The sequence below is a fragment of the Anser cygnoides genome, chromosome 1 (assembly GCF_040182565.1).
Source record: "Anser cygnoides isolate HZ-2024a breed goose chromosome 1, Taihu_goose_T2T_genome, whole genome shotgun sequence".
NCBI lineage: Eukaryota > Metazoa > Chordata > Aves > Anseriformes > Anatidae > Anser > Anser cygnoides.
Genome location: NC_089873.1, coordinates 56,799,945 through 56,824,384, shown reverse-complemented (window position 1 = coordinate 56,824,384; position 24,440 = coordinate 56,799,945). Strand labels below are relative to the sequence as shown.

General features: G+C 45.1%; 1 protein-coding gene across 2 annotated transcripts; it reads left to right on the top strand.

Moving 5' to 3' along the window:
* The first annotated feature begins 4,965 nt into the window (after positions 1-4,965).
* Positions 4,966-13,757, top strand: RASD2 (RASD family member 2). Of its 2 annotated transcripts, XM_013180811.3 has the most exons (4): positions 4,966-5,112; positions 5,223-5,698; positions 9,611-9,890; positions 11,438-13,757. In XM_013180811.3, the coding sequence occupies exons 3-4, from the start codon at positions 9,620-9,622 to the stop codon at positions 11,965-11,967; spliced, it is 801 nt and encodes a 266-aa protein (XP_013036265.1). In that variant the 5' UTR covers positions 4,966-5,112; positions 5,223-5,698; positions 9,611-9,619; the 3' UTR covers positions 11,968-13,757. The 2 variants fall into 2 exon arrangements, with proteins under 2 accessions (XP_013036265.1, XP_066852897.1); XM_066996796.1 differs by having other exon boundaries at positions 4,981-5,698.
* Positions 13,758-24,440: the final 10,683 nt, after the last annotated feature.

The following is a 24,440-nucleotide window of genomic DNA, read 5'->3' as shown; positions in this document are numbered from 1 at the left end:
AAGCTGTAGTAAAAAAAGAACGACTACTGTAATTGCTCAGGCTCTAGCACAGGACTGGCCTGCTAGATAGAGGAGGGCAGAGCAACAATTAATCCTGTTCAGGGGACACAGTGCCCGAATTCATACTGGTCATAAGCAGGTTGCTGTTGTTCTTCTGAAAGTAACCCCAGTGAAGCCTAGAGCCAAACAAAACCTGCAGAGAAGATATAAAGCTGCTTCCACCATGAAGCTCCAGGGGAGGAGACTAAATAAGACGTCTTCGTACTTGCACAGTTCGGAAGCACATCCCTGTAGTTCCTCAAGGGGCAGGTGTAGATGGAGGGTATGGTACAATATGAAAAGAAGTGAGGAACCAGATCCTTAGAGAAATGATTTTTGCATGCCACAGATTGCAAAGCGAGGAGGGCTTCTGAATTGGAGTGTTTATATGGACCCAGTTGATCCCAGGTACAGGGGCCAGAGCCAGACTTGTAACTGCCATTTCTGAATGGAGACCAAAACAGAATAACTGGTGACAGGTAGCATCACGTGTGCTGCAGAGGGCTCAGGCTTGTCGGTCTCCATTTCATGCATTTTTCATGCATCTCCTCTTGTTCCTGTGCCATTTGTTTTGTCCTTGTTTTCAGCTGTATCTAATAAGCCTTCGCTGTGCTTCTGATCAGAGGGTTTGCTGTGAAGGCATGCAGGGCTCTCCTCCCCGGGCCTCTTCATCTTCCCCAACTCCTCCTCCCCCTCTGCTCTCTTTTGTATTTTGTATTCCCACCACAGGTAAAAGTCTTCTGGAGACAATCATCAACCCTGGTAAGAGGGTCAGGACAGACGAGGGAGAAATAAGGGTATTTCTCGGGGTGCCAAATAGCAGCAGTGAGGGCACAGCCATAGAAAAGTCCCCCAGAGGGTCCTTTCTCTATATATTTTGGAAGCACGGTGATGGTGTCATCCAGAGGAGAGCCTTGGGGTCCTGCTGAATGACCCCTTCCTACTAGCATCATTCAGCGGGAGAGACGTGAGCGGGCTGGCTCCCAGCTGTGCTGTTACCTGCCCGGACACAGGGTCCAGCAGCACCCGGTGAGACAGGGTGCTGAACGGGGACTGACATCGTGATTTCTCCCTACGCCCACTGCTTCCCAGAAGGCTGACACGGCACCCTGTAGTCATCGTCAGGTGAGTGCATGACTTGTCCTCCAGCACGGGCAGGTGTTGTGGGGTGGCTCTTCCTCCAGCTGGGCCTGGGAGACTGCACACCAACCCCCTTGGTACTTGCTGAGCATACAGAAATTAATTATTACACTCATCATTATTTTTCCCTGTGTTACAAGCAATACTGAATCTTGTTTTGTTGTTTGTTTTTGTTTTTTCCCACCCCTAATCTTGCTTTTTTAAAAGCACATTTCTTAAAGATGGGGAAAGTTTTAAAAAGTTTCAATGGCAGAATGAAATTGAAAGGGTGTGTGCATGTCTGGTGAGCAAATCTGGACGTGCTGGGTCCTTAGTGGCAAAAGGAAAGAAGGAAGCCCAGAAGTCTTTTCTGAAAAATATTTCATTAAAATGTAATTAAAAAAATGATTCATAGCAAATGCAGAAAATAAGAGGTGACTTGGATGTCACCAGCTAAGCAATGCTTTTCCATTTTGCAGGGATCTCCGTAAATATTATTAACCCATTTTGCACCCTGGGATGCTGAGAAACTACAGAGTCAAACACAGATGCTGTGAAGGGAACAATAATACTAGCCAGACCACCATTTTCTCAAATGCGTGCCTCCTCCAGCTGTATTCTCCTAAGTGTTACTGCTCTCACTCACAACTGATGATCATTACTTATTTTCCTTGTCCCCATAATTCCCCCGGAGAGCACTTCGCTGAGTTTAAATGCCCAGGGGGTACAGGTAATGCAGGGGCAGTAATATTTGTGTCTGCCCATCTACGTGCTGTTCAGAATATGACTTGGTACCTGCAGCTTACAGGCTCCTGAACACTAACTTTCCAGCATCTCTTGAAGGGAGGGGCACCACGCAGGAGAAATGAATGTGGGAGGGAGGGAGGGAAGGTGAGGGGGTGGAAAAATGAGCCTGCTTTACTGAATAATGAGCAGAGTGAAAATGAATGGGAAAAGAGAGAGAAAAGCTGGTTTAAATATTTAATCTCTGTTGCATTTGCTTTTGAAGAGGAGACAAAAGCCGGAGAACATCTTTTGTCTTGAACTAATTCTGACCAGAGCCGAACGGCATGTGATTGTCACTTCTGTCATTTTCCTTAAGGTGGAGAGAAACAGATTGGTCCTGCTGCATCAGCCCATCACAGCAATCTCCACCGCCAGCTGCGGCCAGCACCTGGAGCTGCAGAAGTTGTAAATGACTCTGGATGGTGACATCTCAGCCCCAGGAGCCGACGCTGCCCCAGATCCTGGTGCTGGGTGGTCAGCGTGTGTGCCCCCAGGAGCTCACTTCTCATCAGAGGGGAGGGAGCTGTAGCTGCACCAGCAAGGCCATTTGCTTTGAGTTATTTCTTGATATCCAGTTGACATAACTCATCTGCTACACTTTCTGCTTCTCTTGCCCATCACACAGATGGGAGGACCACACCACTGCCATGCCCCATGCCACCCACCCAGGCAGATGCAGCCCCCAGTAGTCGAGATGGTTCTCCACAGCCACAGCCTGCAACTCTCTGAGATGGCATTAGCCGCATAAAAAAACTCATCTAGGCTTTCTTTATGTACTGGAGGTGTAGGAGGGAGAAATGCCTCCAGAGCATAATTCATTGTGTGCCTGACTTTTAAATTGGTAAATATCTGTAAGCCCTAAGAAAGGCTGATGGTCCCTGACTAACCAGAGAAAACCGCTGAGATTGGGAAATTTTTCTCTTGTTTTGGCAATGGCTTTGACACTGATTCGTCTCCTTTACAACCCTAGAAGCAATGATTTGCTGCCATCCCTGCTTCTCCAGTGGGGGCAGGTACAGAGAATTAGCCTGACTTCTCCACCAGGGACCCTCAGGAAGTCATGGGAAAAGCGTGGATTTTTGAGCCCCAAAGGAAGTCCTGGCCTTTTGTCAGTTCCTGAGCACAGCAGGAAGAAAAAATACCCAACAAGAAAGCTACAGCAACATCTCAAGCCTCTGAAGGCTCATAGTAAGCAATTATCTTTCAAAGGCTTACTTCAAAAGTAATTTATTATTTTACTAGCCGATTGCTGAGAGATCAAATAAAGCCAAGGTGCCGAGGTAAGAATGTTCCCATTCTTTTTTGATACAATTTGAGGAAATCCATTGGCTAGTTTAAATGCTGGAGAAGACAGCTGAGTGGGCGTATGGGCTTGGTGAAGCCAGCTAGGCAAGAGTTTTGCATTTGGTTTACAAAAGAGCTTGAGTAGGCTGAGATTCCAGGCTGATGAGATGGTCTCTAGGATGACTACTCTTCTTTCTTTTTGGCAGAGAACTGATACATTTGTGTAAGCTATAGGGATGAAAGAGTTTATTTTCTGTAACACTATGGGATTTGACTTCTATGCTAATTTTGCCAGCAGCAATTCCTCCCATGGCAAAGATACCAGCATGCTGATCATTTTGTTTGGATCTAAGCTACACAAACTGTTGACCGGCCACCAGAGATGACAGCTTTTGGTCCAGGTTTGATGTGAACAAATGATTTAGGGATGAAAAGCATCATATTTTACTTTAAAAATTTTGTCTGAGCCATAAAAATTCTCCTCTACTTTGTGCCAAAAAGAAAAGACTCAGGAGCTGACTAAAGAGTCCTGGTGCTGTGGTCTAAAAGGAGCTGAGTTCAGGTCATGCCCCGTTACCAGTTCACTGGCTCTTGGAAGAAGCTGGCAGTATTTCAGCCATGCTGTGCCAAGAAGTGCTCTTCCTTCCCAAATTTAAAGCTGTCTATACAAGAAGGAAGCCAGGAGCTGCTGTTTCCCAGAAGTAAAGAATCTAAAGAATTCCACCAAAACTGCAGGAATTCTTGTGGTGGGGGGTCTTAAGAAAAAATAGACAATGTAGTTGGAGATTTTTTTTCTTCAAAGAGCAAATATGCTTAAAGAAAAAGTGAGAGCGAATTTTGAGAGACTTGAAACTATATTCAGGTTTGGGAGATCATGCATCCCTTCTGATTTTTTTTTTAATTGTCAAAATATCTCGAAAATCTTAGTGTGTTTTTCTTTTTTTTTTTTCTGATTAGGAGTTTTAAGTGGGCAATGCAAAACTACTTCATTTCAAATCTTTCTGAAATCTTTTGAAATAGACTTGTAGATCTAAACTATTACTTAAGCTCAAAAAAGGAGAAAAATTAGAGTCAATGAAAGATCAAATAAATTGCAAACACCATTTTTCACTGAGGGTAGAGCAAACTGCCTGAATTCAACCTATCTTCTCTTCGTTTCTCTTGTTTGTCTGCCTCAGTCCCCCACACTTTCAGTGTGCTTGACCTTTTTTTTTTTTTTACATTTTTATTAGCCATAGCTTATTTAAATATTAATGAAACAGCAGCAGTTGCACATTGTCCCTATTTCTTAATCAAACCAGCAATCCCAACACAACGTCATCAAGGTTGAGGGAAAAGGGGACTGTATTCCATACAGCAAAATAATTACAGGAATGCTGGACAGAAAGCCCCTACTTGGGAAATGAGTCAGTCCACTTCTGCCTAGCAGAAAATATCAGCTCTGGAGTACAGAAGCAGCCTTTAGAAACAGCTTATGAATTTACAGCTTGCAAAGTAACTGAAGTCTGTGCCTCTCGTACACGTACACTAACTTGCTCCCCACACATGCATACGTACAGGTCTCTGGTGGGAAGAAGGGGAATGTGCAGTCTGGAATGCATGCGAACTTTCTGCTGAAAGAAGGAAAAAAAAAAAACGATTTTTTCAATAGGCACAAAATCCCACCCCCTCAGCACCCCTCCTTCCCCTGTGTCTGACACTGACTTCAAGGGAGGAGTTGAGCCAATTATCTGTGAGTCCTACAGAAGGAAAATCTGCAATTTGCCAGTAGTTGCGAGAGCCAGGGAGAGAAAGGCAGGGAGGGAAGAGGGAAGACTTTAATTGGCAAACGTAAAGAAAAGCCCCTTCCATCCTGGCAAGAGAACGTTGTAAAACCGATCTCAGGTCAGAAGAAAAGAAGCTCCTGGGGGGGAGAGGGGTTGTGCCAGGCAAGACCTGGGGAAACGTAGGCTCGCCATAGACAACTTCCCTGTGCTCATTCATTTTCCCCATAGGGTCAGAGGTGGCACTGCAGCAGGGTGAGCCAGGTGGATGCCCCCACACCCCTGCACGACCAAGTGTCTCTCCAGAGAACCCCTGCCCCCAGCAGAGCCTGCGAAGCACACCTGGCCAGAAGAGCCGGTGGGAGAGGGAGAGACCCTGCCTTTCCTTTTCTTCAACTGAGGCTGGGAGGAGAAGAGCTCATCTCAGCAAGGGGAAAAGCTGCCACTGGTTTGGAGACTCTTCTTTAGTCCTCGTCGGTCGCCTGATCTAGTCATTGCCATCCATGGGGGGACGTCCTCTGGAGCCCTGCGGTCCCTCCCATTCCTGCTAAGTTCCTAGGAAATACTGGTGAAGAAGTGAGCTCTGAGCAAGAGACGTGGGATCCAGAGAACCGCAGCCTTTTTACAGCAGCAGCCGCCTCTGATTAAAACTATCAACTTCACTGGACTTCACCAAGACCCAGGACTGCTCCTCCAAGGAAAGAGAGGTAAGAAAGCAGCAAAGAGTTTGGGATGAAAGTAGGAAACAAACATCCCGCAGGAGTGATTTTGGTGTGCATGAGAACTGAGGGGGTACTAGCAGTGACTAAGAAGTGACAGGTCTGTTATGCACGATACAGCTTGCATCTGCCTGTGTTCTTTTTAGCTGGATGCAGTGAATTATATTTGGATGGCAAACAGAAACACAGACCGTAGCTAAAGACCGCGGAGTGCAAGAGAGGTACTTGGGAAGTCTGTTCATGGATGGGGAGTTGTAGGAAGGATAGCCAGATGTCATGCATCCCCTGATGGGAGGCTGGAGAGCTAAGGTGGAAAAGCTGTAGGCAGGTTGAACGAAGACTGTCTTCCTCAGATAGCCCTCTCCGGGTGCTCAGGACCAAATCTGTCAGCACCTCGCTGGAATTCAGACAAGCGCTCTTCTGAGCGTGCAAAAGCAGGTGCCTTGTCATTTGTTCCGATGTGTGCCCACGAAATAGGCAGCAGTGGTGAGCAGTTAGAAGAAGATATAGGGAATCCAAAGAAATGGGGTTTAATGCTGATATTGGACAGCTGTTTCAGCTCTCTATGGGCGTATGAGCCTTTCCCTTTATTAAGTGGAGATAACGCTGCCTGCATTTCTATGACGTTTTGAAATCCCTATGCTCTGTACCACTATAAAATACTAATGCAAAGTTTCTGCCATCGAGCCAGTGCATAAAGCAAAAGGTACCACTGGGAATTGATCTATGCTTAAGCATTTAATAAACTGGAAGGAAAAGATGTAGATTAAAGCCAGCTGGAGGTTGTTTGTCTCTTCATGCTCTTCTGATTGATTTTGCTTTATTTAGTACATGAACATGTGGTCCCTTTCTATTTCTTTTCTTGTGTCTTTAATCTTTTTTCAATGTATGAGTGCCTGTGCTGGGAGTGAGGGCTGAAGTTTCTTTCCTTTCCTGAGGAGGAAAGAAGAAAAATTGCACTGAACCAGGGTCAAAGTGGAGTGGGGGGATAAGAAGAGAGCACGAAACACAAACATAAGCTCCCGGCTCAACAGCATGCTCTGAGTCAGATTTGCAGCAGAGGGGCTGAGATGAGTAGAAACTCCAAGAATCAAAGTGTTGAAAAGCATCTTTAGACTCTTTGTCAAATAAAAGGCAGCCAGGAAAGCACAGGAGTCCTCTTGACCGAATGCCTTGACAGGCAGAGCGAGGACAGCATAGAGTGACTATTTAATCATTAAAATTTGCATGTTCTTACACCCCTTCCTCCTCCTCAGTGCATACACATCCTTGGGGCAGAGCGTCCTGAAATGAGAGTGTCTGCAGTTAGGGTTTTGCCTTTGATGTGGGAGGGAGGCAGTGTGATTTAGGGACCAGAGATGCCATGGTGACAATCCCTCCTCCAAGGCATTTGGGGTCCAGTGGCATTAGCTGAGGTCCAAGGCAGTAGCGTTCATTTCCAAGAGGCAGACAGAAGTGTCTTTTGCCCTCAAAGTGCCAAACCAGCCCTCCAAGTAGCTGCAGGGACCCAGTCCCGCTCCCTTGCTGCACGATGGGAGTTTCTCCGATTACCAGCAGCTCGGTGGTTACCTGTCAGACAGGAGGGATTCAGACAGGATCGGGTCCCCCGGCGTGCACGTCTGGATGTGGAAGGCACTTGCTTAAAAGGCAAGACCATGCTCACCCCTGATGCTGCCTCACAATGCCGGGCGAGACATCTCTCCAGCAGGTGCGACCCACCACAGCCTGCCTGCCCACCACACCAGTTCACCCCAGTCCAAGGAGCTGACTCCTAAGTCCTGAACCCGGGCTGTAGAGAGCTTTGTGGTTTTTCCCAAAAAATCCATCTCTTTGCTTTTCTCTGTCAGCTAAATATAGCCTGAGAGGGTGAAAGGGATTGCCCCAGGGCAGCTCTGTTTCCGTTTGTCTGGCCCATGGATGCAGGACAGCGTTGGAGTGCTATGGAGGAGAGGACAGAGCCACTCTATGTGGCACTGTTATTTCAGAGATGAAAATTGGCATTCCTGCAATATTGGAGATGGGTCCCGTTCTAAAGAAAAGTCTGGTCCAAAACAGTGTGCTCCTTGCTGTCACTCGTGCCACAGCGATCCCAACAGCACCGTACCTCTATGTGTGTGTATGTGTGCCCATCCAAAGTTATAATCTGACATTACTGTCTGCCTCTAACATTGTCCATCCCTGCCCTCTGTATATAATTCAGCCTAAGACACTCTGAGGAAAGCACTGTGTTTTCCTCCATGCTTTATATAGGGATGAATGTGCTGTTAGCGTGCAGCAAATGAGAGCAATAATAATAAATAGCCATGTTTTGCTGTTGCCTCGGGCTATAACACAGAGCTTGTAATGATGCTGGATCTGAATTCCAGAGACTTCTTTATTTAGCAGTGGCCGTATCTTCACTTCTGCTTTGGTGCTTAGTGCATGTTAAACAAAGTAAAAGATTTTAAGCTCTTGACTGAGATAAGTGTCAGCTGCATAAAAGCTTGGGAGATAAAATTCACTCAAGGGAAAGATAGGAATCCAGATCTGGACCCAGAAATGATCTTTCAGTGTACATAAAGTACTCGAATTTTAATATTAAATAAACAACACCTAAGTTAAATAAACGGCACAGTGGGAACTTGATTATTCTTTAATAAGATCCTAGTAACCAAAATAAACTCTGTCCAAAATGTGCTTTCTTTGTTTTAATGGCTAGCTTTCCCCACACTGGGGTTGTATTTTTCCTTTCAGCGCACAATGTATTTGAACCGGTACGTGTAAAATGTCTGTGCAACCCTCTTTTTTTTTTTTTTTTTTTTCCTATCAAAGTTTCTTGCATCTGGGTGCTATGTCAAAATGGGATCGCCAAGGTCTTAAGACTCATTTTACCTGTCAGGGGTTGGAAATCCTGTCAGATAGTTATTTAAGATGGCTGTCCTTCGTCCTTTTCCCAGCCTGTACTTACATCCTCAATGACTGTGATACCCATAACAGCTGTGTATGTGCAAAACTCCCACGAAATCTACATTTCTGCAACTCTGTCCATTGCTGGCCATGCTGCTGCAAGGCAGTGATAACTGCAATGCTGATAGCTTGTTGGTAGGGAGTTCACAAGCCACCAGTCCAACTAGCTAGAATAAATTCTGGTTTCTAAAAGGTCACCGAAGGCACAGATCTTAGAATTTATCACTACTCGATGCAATTTTGTAGCACAAACTCCCTGCATCAGCACTGTAGGCTGTATGGGACCAGCTATTTAAAATTACTGAGATGTCTACCTTCCACGGGTGTCAAGCACGGTTCCTATTTCTCTCTGACTTTCAGTTGATGTCAGAAAATGAATACTGTGAGATGCTCCTATTTAGGCAACCAAATGAAGTGGTCTAGATCCTAACTGGCAGCTGCAGTGGATACAGTATATTGGGAAATCTGATGGTAGCCTCAGTGGGTGCAGTATATTGGGAAATCTGACCCCTGATCTCTATGTTTATGCATCTGACAGAGAACCAAGCTCTGCTGAAAAATCTGGTAATGTGTAAGTGACGCAGATGGTGGGAAGGAACCTGGTGTCCAAGTTGAAGTACAGCTGACAAAATTAGCCCTTAATGTTTAAGTGAAATAGCAAATTACAGTTCTAAAATATGCTATCTGCAGTATAAATGCCTTCATTTTGATATGACTTTAAAAGAAAAAAATTAAATAAAAATCACTCCCTGGAAATGAGACTAAAGAAATGAAGCCATTTCCAGTGAGAAGATTTCTGTTAAGGCTGTTGATCTGCTAGCCAGGACCAGATATTCTGCTTTACATCACAGACTCATCCAGAGCACTCTGACCAACTTGTGGCACAGAGCTGTGCTTCAACGTCCTTCATCTAGTTTCTGGTCTTTCCTCCAACTTTGCCATTCCCTCCTCCAGGTCCAAGCAATGATGAAGACTATGTCCACTGGAAACTGCAACCTAAATGTGCCAGCCAAGAACTCGTACCGCATGGTAGTGCTGGGAGCCTCCAGGGTGGGGAAAAGCTCCATCGTCTCACGCTTTCTCAATGGCCGGTTTGAGGACCAGTACACTCCCACCATAGAGGATTTTCACCGCAAGGTCTACAACATCCGGGGAGATATGTACCAGCTGGACATCCTGGACACCTCAGGGAATCACCCTTTCCCTGCTATGAGGAGGCTTTCCATCCTGACAGGTGAGAAAGTGGGGGGGGGAAGTTTGCAGAGAGGGAACAGTGGATGAAAGACTATCATGACAGGCAGTAGCTTGAAAACGGTAGCCTGGATTTGACAGTTTCTTGGGGATAAGATGCATTTGGGAGGTAGCTAAATGGACTGCGGGGTTTTATTGCAAGATGCACTTCTCTAGGGAGATATTTCCTGGATGGTATGCTTCTTACGCTATAGGGAGTGCATTAGCCACAGAGGAGAAGTCCACTGGGTGAAGGTCTGAAATCAAGATTTCCCCCTAGTTTATTTCTCTCCTCTGCTACCTCCCCCTCCTACAACATATTTTCTTACTGCAGTCACAAATGAATGGTTGAATAAAACCTCGTGGGCAATAAAGAGCAGCAAGGGACAAAACAAGCGTGTCATTATAAGACACAAGCGGTGAAAAGCAAATGTAAAATGTATAGGCAGGGAATTCAAACCAAGAAAAGCTCTTTTTTTTTCCCCTAAAAGTTCCAACCTGATTTTCTTGATTTGATATTCCAGTAAAAAATCTCTCTTACCCTTTCTCCTAAGTCTATGGTTAATCAAATGAGTTAAAGAGAGAAAATGGTGGACTCATTTTATACGTCCTCATTGTCAAGCAGTTCCATTTGTGAGCTAAGATGTGTTCTTAACCTATGAAAGTGACAGTTCAGCCACAGCTCACAATAAACCTACCTCCTGGATCTGCTATCTCACCTTCTAGCTAGCCAGTGAAACATGATGTTCACATCAGACCATGTTAGCATTTGCATTCGCTGAGGTCCTAGGGCCAGTTTCAGGGGTGCAGATGTGAGCTTTTGTCCCTGAAATCTCTCTTAGCACTTTTGACATGACTGTCATTCAACAGGCAATGATTTGTGTTATTTTATATTTTGCAAAAGAAATTTTAAGTCAGGAAATATCAAAAGGAAATGCCAGGGGATCTGTGTCATTTATATATTTCCTTTTTTTCCATGGTCTATTTCTCTTGTGCAAATGAAATGGCAGTAGAGTAGTGAACATTGGGAAACTTCTCATTCCTCTCTTAGTCATTTGGGACTGAGTAGCTATAAGTCTTCTGTTCAGGTGTTGCTTCTGTATTGTATAATCAAAAGGCCAAGGTTGAGTGGTTACTAGTTCTCCACTCTTCCTGGTGTCAGAAAAGGCTGTGTTTTACACATATAGATGAAAGGAAGAAAAAGGAAAGCAATGCAGCAGAGTTGGATAGAAACTTGTTTACAAAAGAGAGTACAAATGGGCAATAACCTGCAAGTCCAGTGGAACCAAGGAGCACATAATCAGATATGGCTGAAGTAACATCAAAGCCATAAGCCTTTTCCATAGCACTACAGAAAGGAGTGGGGAGTTGGATTAGAAGAACTGGAACTGAAGTACAGCAGAGCGAACAGATTCAGAAGGACTGCACCAAAAAAAAAAAAAAAAAAATTCAGGGAGGAGATGGCAAATAAATCTACTGCTTTTTTAAAATTTTCTCCTCCAACACAGGTTGTGATGAACAAACATTTACATTTTCATTTTTCAATTGCAGGGGACGTTTTCATCCTGGTATTCAGCTTGGATAACAGGGAATCCTTTGATGAGGTCAAGAGACTCCAGAAACAGATCCTGGAGGTGAAATCCTGCCTGAAGAACAAGACTAAGGAATCAGCTGACCTCCCCATGGTGATCTGTGGCAACAAAAATGACCACAGTGAAATCTACCGCAAAGTGCGCTCGGATGAAGGCGAGAACCTTGTCTCCAGCGATGAAAACTGTGCTTACTTTGAAGTTTCAGCCAAGAAGAACACCAACGTGGATGAGATGTTCTATGTTCTCTTCAGCATGGCCAAGCTACCTCATGAGATGAGCCCTGCCCTGCACAGGAAAATCTCCATCCAGTATGGTGACACCTTCCAACAGAAGTCCTTCCGGATGCGACGAGTCAAGGACATGGATGCCTACGGTATGATCTCTCCTTTTGCTCGCCGGCCAAGTGTCAACAGCGATCTGAAGTACATCAAATCGAAAGTTCTCAGGGAAGGTCAGTCAAGGGAGAGGGAGAAATGCACTATCCAGTGAAGAAGGTTTGCCCCTTCTGGCAGAAGTCATCATCCGCATGCAGTGCCTTAAAGAAAATGGTCTGTGGAAGCACAGGATGGGCTCACGAGGCTCGTGGAGAACACCCAACACAGAACAAGGACAACTTTTCCTGTGGATTCTGCTGAGTCATGAATGTAAATAACATCGTCCTTGTAAACAACTGGGGAAAAAACATATGTCTGAGAGTGCATTTCTCTGTCTTTGTGAGGTAGTTCATCTGCATTCCCCTTTTTGTCTAAAGAACAGAGACTTGAAAAGTAAAGAAATTTCAACCTCATCTTCACAAAGGAAATAGGTCAAAAATGCACAGAAGGCATTAGCAGTTACCCCGTGTGCAGCACTTGCTAAGAGAAAGGAGGTTACGTCTGTGTGTGTGTGTTTTTGTGCGTGTGTCTGTGTGCATGCATGTGAGGAGCACTCCTTTAAAAAAATGGGACTTGCATTTCAAAGGGCAACAGTCTTACCGAGGTTTCCCAGATTGGGAGCAGACTCTATGTATGGACACTTGACTCTACCGTGCTTCTGAGGGGACCTGCATTAAGAGAGTCTTGATTTTACGTTTGCTGGGACAGCTACCATTTGACATTGACATGAATGTTGTTTTTGTATTATAGATTTTATTTGGGATTTGCTTTTTTTATTGTCTGGGGGTGGGTTCTTAGCAAAATCAGGTGGCAAGTGTGCTTGATATCAAAACAGTGTCTACTTTTTAAAGTGAAAGTTGTTTCCCATCTGTAAAGCTATGTAATCTGTACATTGATTGAAAGTGAAATTGTTCTGCAAAAAGCCAATACATTTGAATGCTTTGCAAGCCTGGTGTGATAGTTTCTCAAGGCAGCCACACCGACTCCGAATATCGTAGTACAGATGGCACCCTTTGCCTGCTGGCCACCAGAGCAATGGCTCCTTCCCTCTGCCTCTATCAGCCAAGAGTGACCAGATCCATACGTTGGCTTATACCACTTTAAAGGCAGGACTTGGTTTTCCTCCAGAATTAGGAACTGAATTGTAGGCTCTTGGTCTGGGACCAGCTCCATCACATTTCTTCTGTTAACATACCTCTAATCATTTTGTTCATTGTTTTTCCCTGTTGTCTGATAAAGGTTGCTTTGATGGAAACCTTTGCACTGCAGAAGTCCTCCAGAAGTGAAGCTTTGTGCTGGCTGTCCAAACAGAGCTGAACTGGATAAATCTGAGGCCATCATTCACTTCTTCCCTTCCTCAGCCCAGTCCAGGCTTCCATGTCTTCAGCTCTCTCCCTGTCCTGCTTCTGGCTTTGTTGTTTGACATGTTTCTGTATGCCCTCATAGCCACGTGTATTCCTTAGATGTAAGCCTGCCACTCTCTCTGACTGGAACAAGAGGTGTGCATGCATTACTGTGGGCAAACACGGCCCCAGGAGTGTACACAACAGCAGTGTATGTATGGTTTGTATACCTCAGAATCGCTTTCAGGTACCTTGTCGTTCCCTCCCCCTCAAATTCTGTTTTTGGCTGTGTCTGCCTTGCCGTGCCCTGGTCAGAGCTGTGAGCTAGTTCATGCTGTAATTTGACAGGAAACCAGGAATGATGGTTGTCTGTGAAAATTAGCCGCTGGGACTCAAAATCCCATATTCATTTATCAGCTCCACCCTTCACTGGTACTGTATATCAAGTGGTAAAATACACTGTTCTTTTATCCCCATTGCCAGGACAGCAACTTTCTGACCATGTCTCCCCTCCATCTCTAAATATGTACAATGTTTATGATTAAACCTGTTTTATTTATTAGTTGTGTCCAAGTCCATTTTTACTTTCACCAAGAACGAGGAAGGCCATATTCTTTTCTTGTGCAGGTGCAGCTGAGCAAGTGAGGAGTGGGTTGAGAGCCCTGATGAACTCCAGTAAGTTCTGGAGAAGCCTTTTACATCCTCCACCTCCACCACCAGGGGAATGACACTAGTCTGTCCGGAACAGATGTGTATCTATATCTATTTTCTTTTTTTATCTTCTTTCCTTCTTTCTCTTTCTTTCTTTCTTTCTTTCTTTCTTTCTTTCTTTCTTTCTTTCTTTCTTTCTTTCTTTCTTTCTTTCTTTCTTTCTTTCTTTCTTTTTCTTTTTCTTTCTTTCTTACTCTTTTTCTTTTCTTTCTTTCTTTTTCTTCTTTCTTCTTCTCTCTTCTCTATTCTCTCTTCTTTCTTTCTTCCTTCTCTTTCTCTCATTCTCACCAACACCTATACAGATATCCCCTCAAGCAAAAGCAGACAGTCTTCTCAGTGTAGCACTAGAGCACAAACACTCTTTTTCATGCATGGAGTTGGCATGCTCATCCCTGGTGTGATTTAATGTGGTCTCTGCAGAGACATCACCTTTTCTCCCAGCAGTTTCCCCATCTCACCATCTGCATCTCTGCACTGTATGAGTCTCAGGCCCCCTGAGCACTTGCCTGCCTCCCTACAGTCTCTCCACCCAAGGGCATGACTACTGAACATGCCAGTGATCAAGCTCTGGGACTGATGTGCTGCAGGGACATGGGGGAAGGGTTGAAGATGGAGTGAGAAAGGCATGAGCACTGGAAACTGTCTGGGACTCCAGGGAACTAGAGGAGAACTCATTGAACTATAGCCCATGTGCCGTGTTACTGAGCCTACGTCTGTTCTCCCTCACCTGCTGGATAAAGCTGAGTTTTGTAAGAGCCTTCATAATCATCGTCTCTATCCCTGTCTTACTATTACTTTCCTTACTGTCCTTCCACCTTCACAAAGACTCCTGCTTTTCTAACTCTTCCATGTCTTCCCATTCCTGTCTTTTCTGGCATATTTATGAAGCCACTGGGCATGAAAAAAAATTTGTGGGGACAGCAAAAGCACAAGAGTAAGGGAGGCAAAGGCCAAGGAGAGGCAACTGACAGAGATATGCTGGATCCCACAGGATGGCTAGTGAGCCCCAGCTTCAATGTCCAGCTCGGTCCACCAATGCTCAGAGTGAGAATCACCTCTGAAACTCATTGGGAATGAAGGTGAAACTGCATTACACTCACCAACAGAAACGAATGACAAAAATCAGGTAATCTCATTAAAGTAATCCCAGTCTTCCCTCTGCATTTTGTTACTGATGGTAATTGCTTTTGAAGTTAGATTATCATGCTCCTGAGGACATTTATTGTTTTGCTTTTATTATATCATTACAGTCATTCTATTAATATTCATATATTATTTGGGCTCTAGAAGTGCTTACTGCCCCTAAGACAGGCAGAATGTGTCTCAGTTGTTTATTCACAGTTAGCAGCCATTATGTTCTGTGAAAAGGGCTGGGGCTGGAAGCAGGGCTACCTGTGCACAGAGGGCACAAGTAAAGGACGAAGAGGAAAGGCAAATTGTTTCATCTGTGCTAGCTGTTTGTACCTGGCTGTAAGATACATATGGGGAGCTCTATTAAGTATGTGCAGAGACTGTGAGAGCCAGGAATTAGCAGAGAGCAGACCCACAGCCAGGCCGTGAAGGCATTTAAAAGACAGATGATTTTTTTCCCCCTTGGGATTCAGGAAACCTGCACAGAACTTAGAGTAACCCAAGAAGTCACCAAATGCACTGGACTAAGGGCAACTCTGGAGGAAGAGGTTCATCCTGCAAAGATGCTGCAAGCAGGTGGAGAAGTTTGTTCATAAACCATCTACCCTTAATTGGTCTCACCTAGCATAACTCAGTTGCTTTATTTCAATGCCTACCTTGTTCTACATTGCTGTCTATAAAAAACAGCATAAGTGATCCAAAGCCTCGCTGATAATTTTTTTCGTGTGCTCACTTTCAGGGCAGGGAGCAGGGACATATACCTGACTTAGGATCAGTCACAGCCCTAGAACGAGACAGGACTGAGATTTATTTTGTACATTGCTCTACACAGCAAGAAAGTCCTTGTCCTGAAGAAATTACAACGCAACACATTATAGGAGCTCCCATAAATAATGAGGAAAATCTAATTAAGCCACAGGGTCAGCACAAATCAGGAAGGAAATAGTGGCCATGGTGAATTAAGTAAAAAATAAATTGAGGGTTGGAAGGGCAGAGTGAAAGCCTGTTTTGACATCCAGAGGACTAAATTAGGCTTCTGTTCTGAAGGATCCCCAGGAGGACTGCTGCCACCAGGCCAGCCTGATGCTAGAGAAAGGCTTTCAGGGTGCAGTCTCACAAACAGCATAATGTTCTCGAGACCCCAGGATGGAAATAGGAGGTTGGGTAAGTAAGAAGAGAAAAGTTAGGCTGTATGCTACGAAATGTAGCTTTTACCCTTATTTCATCTTTCTCTGCACATAAATGAAATCTGAAGACATTTTACTTAGAGTTTTGTCCTTCAGTGTCATGTAGGACACACAGCCCCACCTCCCATCACACCTTTTGCTGCCTTAGGTTCATCCTCCTGCTATGTTCCATACCTCAGACAATCTTGCTAGCTCTGTTCCAGTGTCTTGGCTAGGGTAGAGGGTTATGGGCAGAAGTGTTTTTGAAATAAGTGATGATGATTGCATTTTATTTCATATCATTGCTACTGCTTTTAGGGTTTTTATTAGCATTATTGTTTCTGTAAAAATACACGGTGGCAGGCTCAGATTAAAGGGTCTCCTTGGAACAAGATATAAAACGTGATAAAATGTACATTTTCCCCACTGGTTTCTATAGCAACAGTCTTCTCTCTGCACTCAGAAAGATCAGAGAATTTGCAGGGGGGAGATGAGTAGCAGCGGAGCTGCCCTAGATCCTTCTCTCCTCCACCTCTGAGTCCCCACAGGAAGTTCTCCTCCCTTCAGTTTCTGTGATGTGGAGAAACAAAAACCACCAGCCAGACCCACACTGTAGGCCACTCGTCATGCCTGGTAAAGCTGGGGGATGGATATGCTACCACATTTAAGTAATTTCCATGATATTATTGCAAACTGGAGCATTGCTTACAGTACAGTACCTGACGTGGGGAATACACATCACAAACCGCTATAAACCCACCTTCTGCACTCAGGTTTGCTGACTATGAGCCTTGCTCAACTTTTCTCTTTCCTGTGTCTTTACAGACTGCCATCTGGTAGAATCAGAGCCTGAGACTTTCCAGAGAAATATTTCTTTTTGCTCTCACGACAACGTCAGCCAAAGACCTTTCCCTGCCCTGACCATCATCAGCCATCCTCAGCATGCAGAGCTGCCCTGAGTCCCAGGCACCACGTTCCTAGAAAGTTATCAACTGTTTGGCAGGAGGCCAAGGACCAGAAAGAAAAAGCGTTTTATGAGCCTAGGGGGATCGACTTGAGTAAGCCTTAAGGATAAGTCTGAAATTCTGTGCCACGTAGGTAAACAAAGTCTGAGAGAAGCTGGCTGGAGACCCGGAGATGTGCTGGAAAGGTGGAGATGGCAACTGAGACAGCACTATGTTTAGAGTTGGACAGTGGGATATCTCAGTGGGAACGAGAGTATTAAGTGGGAAGTCACAGGCGAAAGAGCAGGGCAGACTTTAGAGCAGAGGAATCTGTTGGCAAATTTTCTAAGGGATGTCATGGAAGTCCCATTAGGAAAACACTAGGAGAAAGAACACTGAAATCTACATAGCCAATGTGGGCAGCTCGGTGTTGTCAGTGGGGTGGACTGGCTGAGACAGGAGGCTATTTTGACCCCCCACAATTCACTTCTGTAATGGAGACAGATCCAAAGTCTCCTTCAAAGCAATTTCCCCAGCCTGCCCATCCTCACTGCACTCTCCCTACCCCCCAGGTGGAGGGTGGGTAGGTCGCTGGTCCCCGCCAGACAGACCACTGACAATAGACACAGGGCTTCTTACGTCAGACCCGGCTTTTTAGACCATTTCCACAAAGATCCCGAGCTGCTTGCAGCAAAGAGCTCCTTCGGCAAATTATCCCTGAACAGTTTCTCGTGCGCTTGTTTATTGTTCAGATGTGTTTGATGAATGATTTATGCAAACGTGTGCCGTGCTGTGGCTGGGATGGATAACTGAGATTAGTTCAGATTAAACACGGAAGCAAGGAGGAATGAGGTCACTGTGTTTCAGGACATTTTGTAGCAAAGTAAAAGAAAAAATGAAAAAAAAAATCCAACTGGAATATGTGTCCTCACATCACTTTGACCTAGAGGGAAGCAAGCTTCCTTTCTAACCCATTCTTCCTCCCTTTCAGGCTCTTGAAGGAGGGATTTCACATAGAGCATAATTATTCAAGAGTGTCCTCTCACACGCTTTTGACTTTCAGCAGTTAATATAAAACAGCTCACAGCTGAGAGCACTGAATATTTTAGATTGATTTCAGTAATATGTCAAGCCCATACTTTTATATTACATTAAAAAGGAAAGAAAAGAAAAAAAAAAGAAAGAAAAATAAGCTCTACAGTTGTGGTGAATAAAATGAAAAGAAAAAAAAAGAAGAAAAAAAAAAAAGGAAATTTCTGGCTCCAAGAAACAACTCCTTCACACACTGAGTGCTTATCTGGAATACCACACAATTGTATTGAACTGGGACTGGTGGTCTTTCTGGGTTAGACTAGGAACCAAAGCAACACAGAAAAATAAGATACACGCTCCCAGCAGTGCGGCCAGAGCTTGCATTTCAGATCCCATTACAGTCAGGGCTGTGACAGATCCCACCTAGTTCTTCAACGTCTTTGCAAAGCTCTCAAAAGCTCAAGTGTTAAATAAGCTCAAGTTGCTAAAATACCTGGGTGTTAGGTACCGAGGGTTTGTGTTCTGCTCTTTTGGCCAGAGACCTAACAGCCCAGGGGAACAGCCCTACCGATTTCCAATCTCTTTACACAGTTCAGCATCTTGGTTTCCCATCCCTGACACGGGGCCAACAGCACTCGTGGGAGAGCTGAGAGAGGATAAACACCTTCTAGATTGCGAGGCACTTGGGTACTGCAGTGGTGGATAAACACGTTAAAGGCTGAAGAGGCAGACCAGAAACAAATATCACCTCAATCAGGAGCTGAGCCGTGGCAGTGCCAGCTACACAGGGGAGCAATTACGTTTTGCATAATCCCTGATTTCTGCACTACCTACGGTCTTGTTCTACTCAGCATCCACTGAGCCGGTGAGTCCCGGGAGCCCCAGGATTAAAATCACACGCTGGCCACCCTCTGCTCTTCAATCACTTCCCACCTGTGTGCTAAACAGTAGCATGCTGCAGAAACACTTTGGCTGGGGGAGCCTCGGATGGATGCATGGCATAAGCTCCCCTTTCACCCTCTCGCTGCTGGAGAAATGAGTGCCTCAGGGACACGCAGCCTTGTTAAATACAGCCTGGGGGGTTAGAGGGCAGCACAGGGAAGATCAGTGGCATTGCTTTTGGCTGGTCCAGGGCAGAATGTCTCATCTTTTCTGCCACAAAACAGTTTGTTCCTTGCCGGGTGGCTTGCTGCCAAGGTAATAAATACAAGATTCTAAAAAGAAATAAAATAAAAAGGAAAAATAAACACAGAGCAACGACTTGTTCTGCAAATTGACAGGAGACCTGCCTGAGGCAATGGATAAGGGGTGACAGGGACGAACAGCTCTCTTGCGGAGCCTTATTAGAGAGCCGACCAGAGCTCTTCACAGATACTCTTTATGAGATGTTGCCATCTGGGAGAAATCCAGATTGGCAATTATCAGAGAGAACAATTCCAGCTGGTCACAACACTGCCAAAGCAGAAATTATCCCCTTACACAATGGCACTGACTCAGACTGCTTGCAACTTTCATCAAGTCTGGGGCAGTTACACAAGGTCTGTCATTAGTCATGGTGGTATTTATTGGTGTTACGGAGCCCTGCCCACAGGACAGGACCCAATTATGCCAGACAACATACAAACACACAACAAAAAGAAAGTCCTGATGTACACAAAAGCAAGGGCAGAATCTTAGTCATTACCTGCATCTGTCATATCCATCCCGTACTTCATAGCATCTGTCTTATCATGACTATCTACCTGCATCCTACCAGTAAGCCAAAGTGAAAAGGAGCTGCTGTATGGACTGCTAACCCATCACTTTCTTGATTACCATCTGAGAGCTAACTATCTCTGTAGAGACCTTGTAACTACTACTTTGTGGTAGTAGAAGCACCAAGACCTAGTATAAGTTAGCTGTGCTCTTCCTTCAGCTGGATGCCGTGAAACAAAAAGCAGATGTAAGGGTTATGCACCGTTTCCAAAATGTTCTTCAAGGGATGGGAACATTCTTCATTATTCTTGCACTAAGAGGTGATTCTTTGTCATCCCGGTGAGGAGAGATGTCTTAGGTAGAGGCAGATTCTTTGTGCCGTGTAGGTGGTCCTGTGGTTGTTCAAGCTCCAAGCCAGCCATGGCTCATGGGCAGTTGAGACCTGGCTCCAAGTTGTGTCCTGTGACAGTCAGTGGTGCTGCCTGAAACACTGCTGTAATGAAATTTGGATCTGGGCAGGGTGAGGTAGTGAGGTAGCTGTGCTGGCATTGCCAAGTCATGGCAAAGGCCTACTGAATGCCCTGTCCTTTAGTGACCAGGTGATGCTCCACAGAACTTCTGTTTCTCTCCTGTCTGTGAGCTACTGTAGGACTTCTGATAACTCTCAGAACAAATAAATGGGTCATATACTCCTAGGAGCAGGGTATCTACCCACCTCTGAAATACAAATTGATCTATATAGCCTGTAGAACAGGAGGCATTTTGCCACCCATGAGTTTTAAAGCTGAAAGCAATGAAAAAGCCTGGAGAGGATGGAGACTTTCCTCAGTGAGCCCTTTCTACTGCTGTAGCCCATGCAAGAACATTTACTTGCCCTTCATCTCTAAGAGAGCAATAACTCTGGCACAGGCTTTGGCAAAACATTTTGCAGTATCCTAAAACATCCTTTCCTCCCTCCGTAACATGGTGGCTGGAGAAAGATTTACTCTCAAAAGGATGGTAAAACCCTTCCAAAAGATACAAAGCCATGCTGATGCAGAGGACCCCCTGCTGTAGCAGGACACTTCACTGTACTAGACAGTGAGCAGATGAAAAGAAGTGAACACCCTTAATAGTGGGAACAGCCTTAAGGATGGTTTTATCCCTTCTTCATGGGACTGGAGACATCTTCCACACTGCATTTTCTCTTGTCAGACAAGAATTCTGCCAAAGAGGAAGATTTATGAAAGCACCTCATTAATTAAGGAGTCTTGAGTTTTGCTGAATTTTCATGAGACTTTAGACTCTGAATTGACTGTTAAAAAGGAGATAAGCTTAGGCTCACTTAAGCACTTTCTCAACTTTATCCAAATTGGTTGCCTGAAGAGGGATCATTTAAGGACTGAGATTTATCAGGAGGAAGCGTTGTTCTGAACCAAAATGCCACTGAAAGAAAACTGAAAAGATAAGTAATTTTGTATGAGAGGTGCTTGAATTGGGAAGGTTTCCTAAGTAAAACAAGAACTGTCTGAGAGGCCCTCCTGCTTTCCCACTAATTTGCATTAGAAAAAAGAGGAATTTGATGTTTCTTAAAAGAACTGAGAAAAGGAACATATTCCAGTGATGTACTGCCACATAGTGAAATGTTTTTGCAGTTTATTTCCCATACAGAATCACAGAATGGCTGAGGTCAGAAGGAACCTCTGGAGGCCACCTGGTCCAACCCACCTGCTCAAGCAGGGACACCCAGAGCAGGCTGTCCAAGTCCATGTTCAGGCGAATTTTGAAGATCTCCAAGGAGGGAGACTTCATATGCTCTTTGGGCAACCTGGGCCAGTGCTCAGTCACCTGCACAGTAAGAAAGTGTTCAAGTTTATGCCCTTTGCCTCTTGTCCTGGCACTGGGCACCAACAAGAAGAGCCTGGCTCTGTCCTCTCTGCATCCTCTGTCTTTTCCCTCACTGGCTAAATGCAATTTTGAAGCAAAAACAGATAAAAGAGCTGGTTTGTTTTAGGCTAAAGGCATGTGGTGGGCTCCAAGACTTCCAGGCAGTAGGAAGAACAGCATTACTAACTGGGTGGCAAAAATTGTCCAAGCTCTAAGTCTTTGGTCAGCTGCTATTCTCCTCTAGAAAAGGTCCTGTTGTCTTCTGCCCTCCTCCTGCCTTTCACAGAAAGTCCAAACAGGGAGAGAGAGCATCTGCTATTTCTAGCCCTCCAAAACTTCAGATGAAAACTTGCTGTTCCTTGCCTTTACCAAGAGTCACCAAAAAAAAAAAAAAACCTCTTTTGAGTTGTGTCAATACTGCCAGATATTCCCCATGTTGCACATCAGCCCTCATCCTCTGACTGTTGCCGAAACCTGCAAAAATGCAGTGCCACATTGGTGCCTTCTTGATGGCTTTTAGCACGTCTCGTTCAAGGCTTCTACCAGAGGCTGCATGGATGTAGTTTCCAGAGCCTATTCCCTTCTGGCACTTCTAGGGATGTGGCTGTGGTGACAAAGACTTTTTGTCTCCACAAGTAGGGCTCAGTGACTCCTATTGTCACTCTCGCTCTTCTCTGCAACCTATTGTGTCCCATCTCACAATGCCATCAAATGTCATTTCACTCCACGACAGCAACACACAGAATGACAAAAGATTGCCAGAACTGAGTTTCTTGCCCTGGTTTTCCTCCTTGTAAGTACCAGTGACTGGCAAAGCATTAGAAACTGTACTGTAAAGATGTAAATTGAGATTACAGGATTTTTTCTGAATTTCCATGCCAAGGTGCTTCTCCTATCCGTGTCCAATCTCCACATCAGGCATGTGCCAGTCATCCAAACTGTTTTGGTCTGCAGAGACAGCAGACCTATGAGAATACCCTAAAAGGGATTTGTAGTATGCTTCAAGGGATGCTTGCTGTGTCCAACAAGTGTGTTATGAGCCACAGCCACAGCCCATCCCATAAATACATGTACAACCATACAGAATGACCTCACTTTCAGAAACAAGAAGTCAAAATGAGAGCAACGTGGAAGCTTTGCGGTGCTATGCCAGGTCTGTTATGCAAGGCTCACTGAATAAATTGTGCCGCATTCAAACAGCTTGATCCCGGGGTACTTACAGAAAAGCCCATCTGAATCCAGAGGTTGGGGTCAGTAGCCTCAGAGACAACACAGCGTGTTGGCACCACGCTATGAAGCTAGCAAGGTGACTTTAAGGACACGCTGCTGTCTGCGTTGGCCCGCTGGAGGGAGACATCCAGTGACCTCGCACAGTCCCGTTCTTTGACATCACGCCAGCAAGCCAGCAACCTCAAAAAGGCCCGACGCTTGATAACCCGTCCAACAGATGTCTGCCGTGACAGGAGACATCGAAGTGGCCTATGGCTTGACATGACTCCAGCTGAACATGGGCACATGGCCAGAAGCTGCTCTGCAGTGGGACGCGCTGCTTGCCTGCTTGCCAGGAGGGCCAGAGGGGGAGCGGAGGATTATATTAAACAAGGTAAAGCCAAGGGATGGCAGGAGTCAGTCTCTAGGTTCCCCCAAAACACATAGAGTCCATATATATTCTGGAGCCTGGAAGGGGCAGAGAAGAGATATTTGAAGGAACAAGCAAAAACAAAAAAAGACAGAGCCGTCACTGGGTGAAGTCTGTCCTGTGGACAGGAAATGTTCCTTTGAGATTGTTTTAAAAGTTTCATTTTCTGCCTCTGCTCCAGAGGCCAGAGACAAGGAGCTTGACTATTTTTAAAGATAAGCCTGACGCACTAGGAAAGAGCTTGTGTGACATGATAGGCTGCTATAGTCAGGAAATGGACACCCTGACCCAGGGGAGGCATTCCAGTGCTGTGCTCCTGAGCTTGGACTCTAGCCGTCTGCAGGCTTCACTGCTTTTTTTCAGGAGGAAACAGGAAAAAAGAAAATAAAGCCTTTAGTTTCAACCCAGCCTCACTCCTGAGGAAACCAGGAGGCCTGGGGAAGCAAACCCAGATTAACAAAGTGTTAGAAGAGATGAGGATGTCAGACGTCTCCTTTAACAGACTGACTGGTATTGCTATTCCTGAGGCTTGGGAGTTGACACCCCGCCAGCAGTAGTAGTTGGGCACCCGTGACTTATGACTTGTTGGGTTGACATGAAAGCAACAGCCCATGCTAAGTATCACAGAAGCCTGTGCCTCCAAACTAACTGTAAGAACATGTTGACAAGGTGAGCCCATACTAGCATGTAATATGATGCAAGCCCAAAAAGCTGGAGGTAGATCTTTGAGTGTCAGCCAAAAACACTGGAAACTAACACTCCAAAGAATAGCTCTTGTATATCTGATCAAAAATTAAAATAAAATAAATAAAAATTAAAAAATAAAGGGAGTAATGGTTAAAGTGACACATTAACTGTTTGAAGTACAGGTCTCAGCATTGGCTAGATATATTGACTTCTCCCCTTAGCCTGGAGAGCACAGCTTCCCAGCTCCTACCTCCCCACAGAAACAGTAAATGCCCCTTCACACAGGAGGAGACTAAGAAAGAGAAGCCACAAAGAAAGCTGGAGAGGTTCCCACATGGGCAGTTGCAGTCTCTTGAGTGTCCTCCTGCAAGGAG

What these genes read in the sequence shown, in the direction of transcription:
- RASD2 (XM_013180811.3), top strand. Translation starts at nt 9,620, where the DNA reads ATGATGAAGACTATGTCCACTGGAAACTGCAACCTAAATGTGCCAGCC. An exon ending in GAGGCTTTCCATCCTGACAG is followed by an intron (nt 9,891 to 11,437) that starts GTGAGAAAGTGG and finishes TTTCAATTGCAG; the next exon opens with GGGACGTTTTCATCCTGGTA.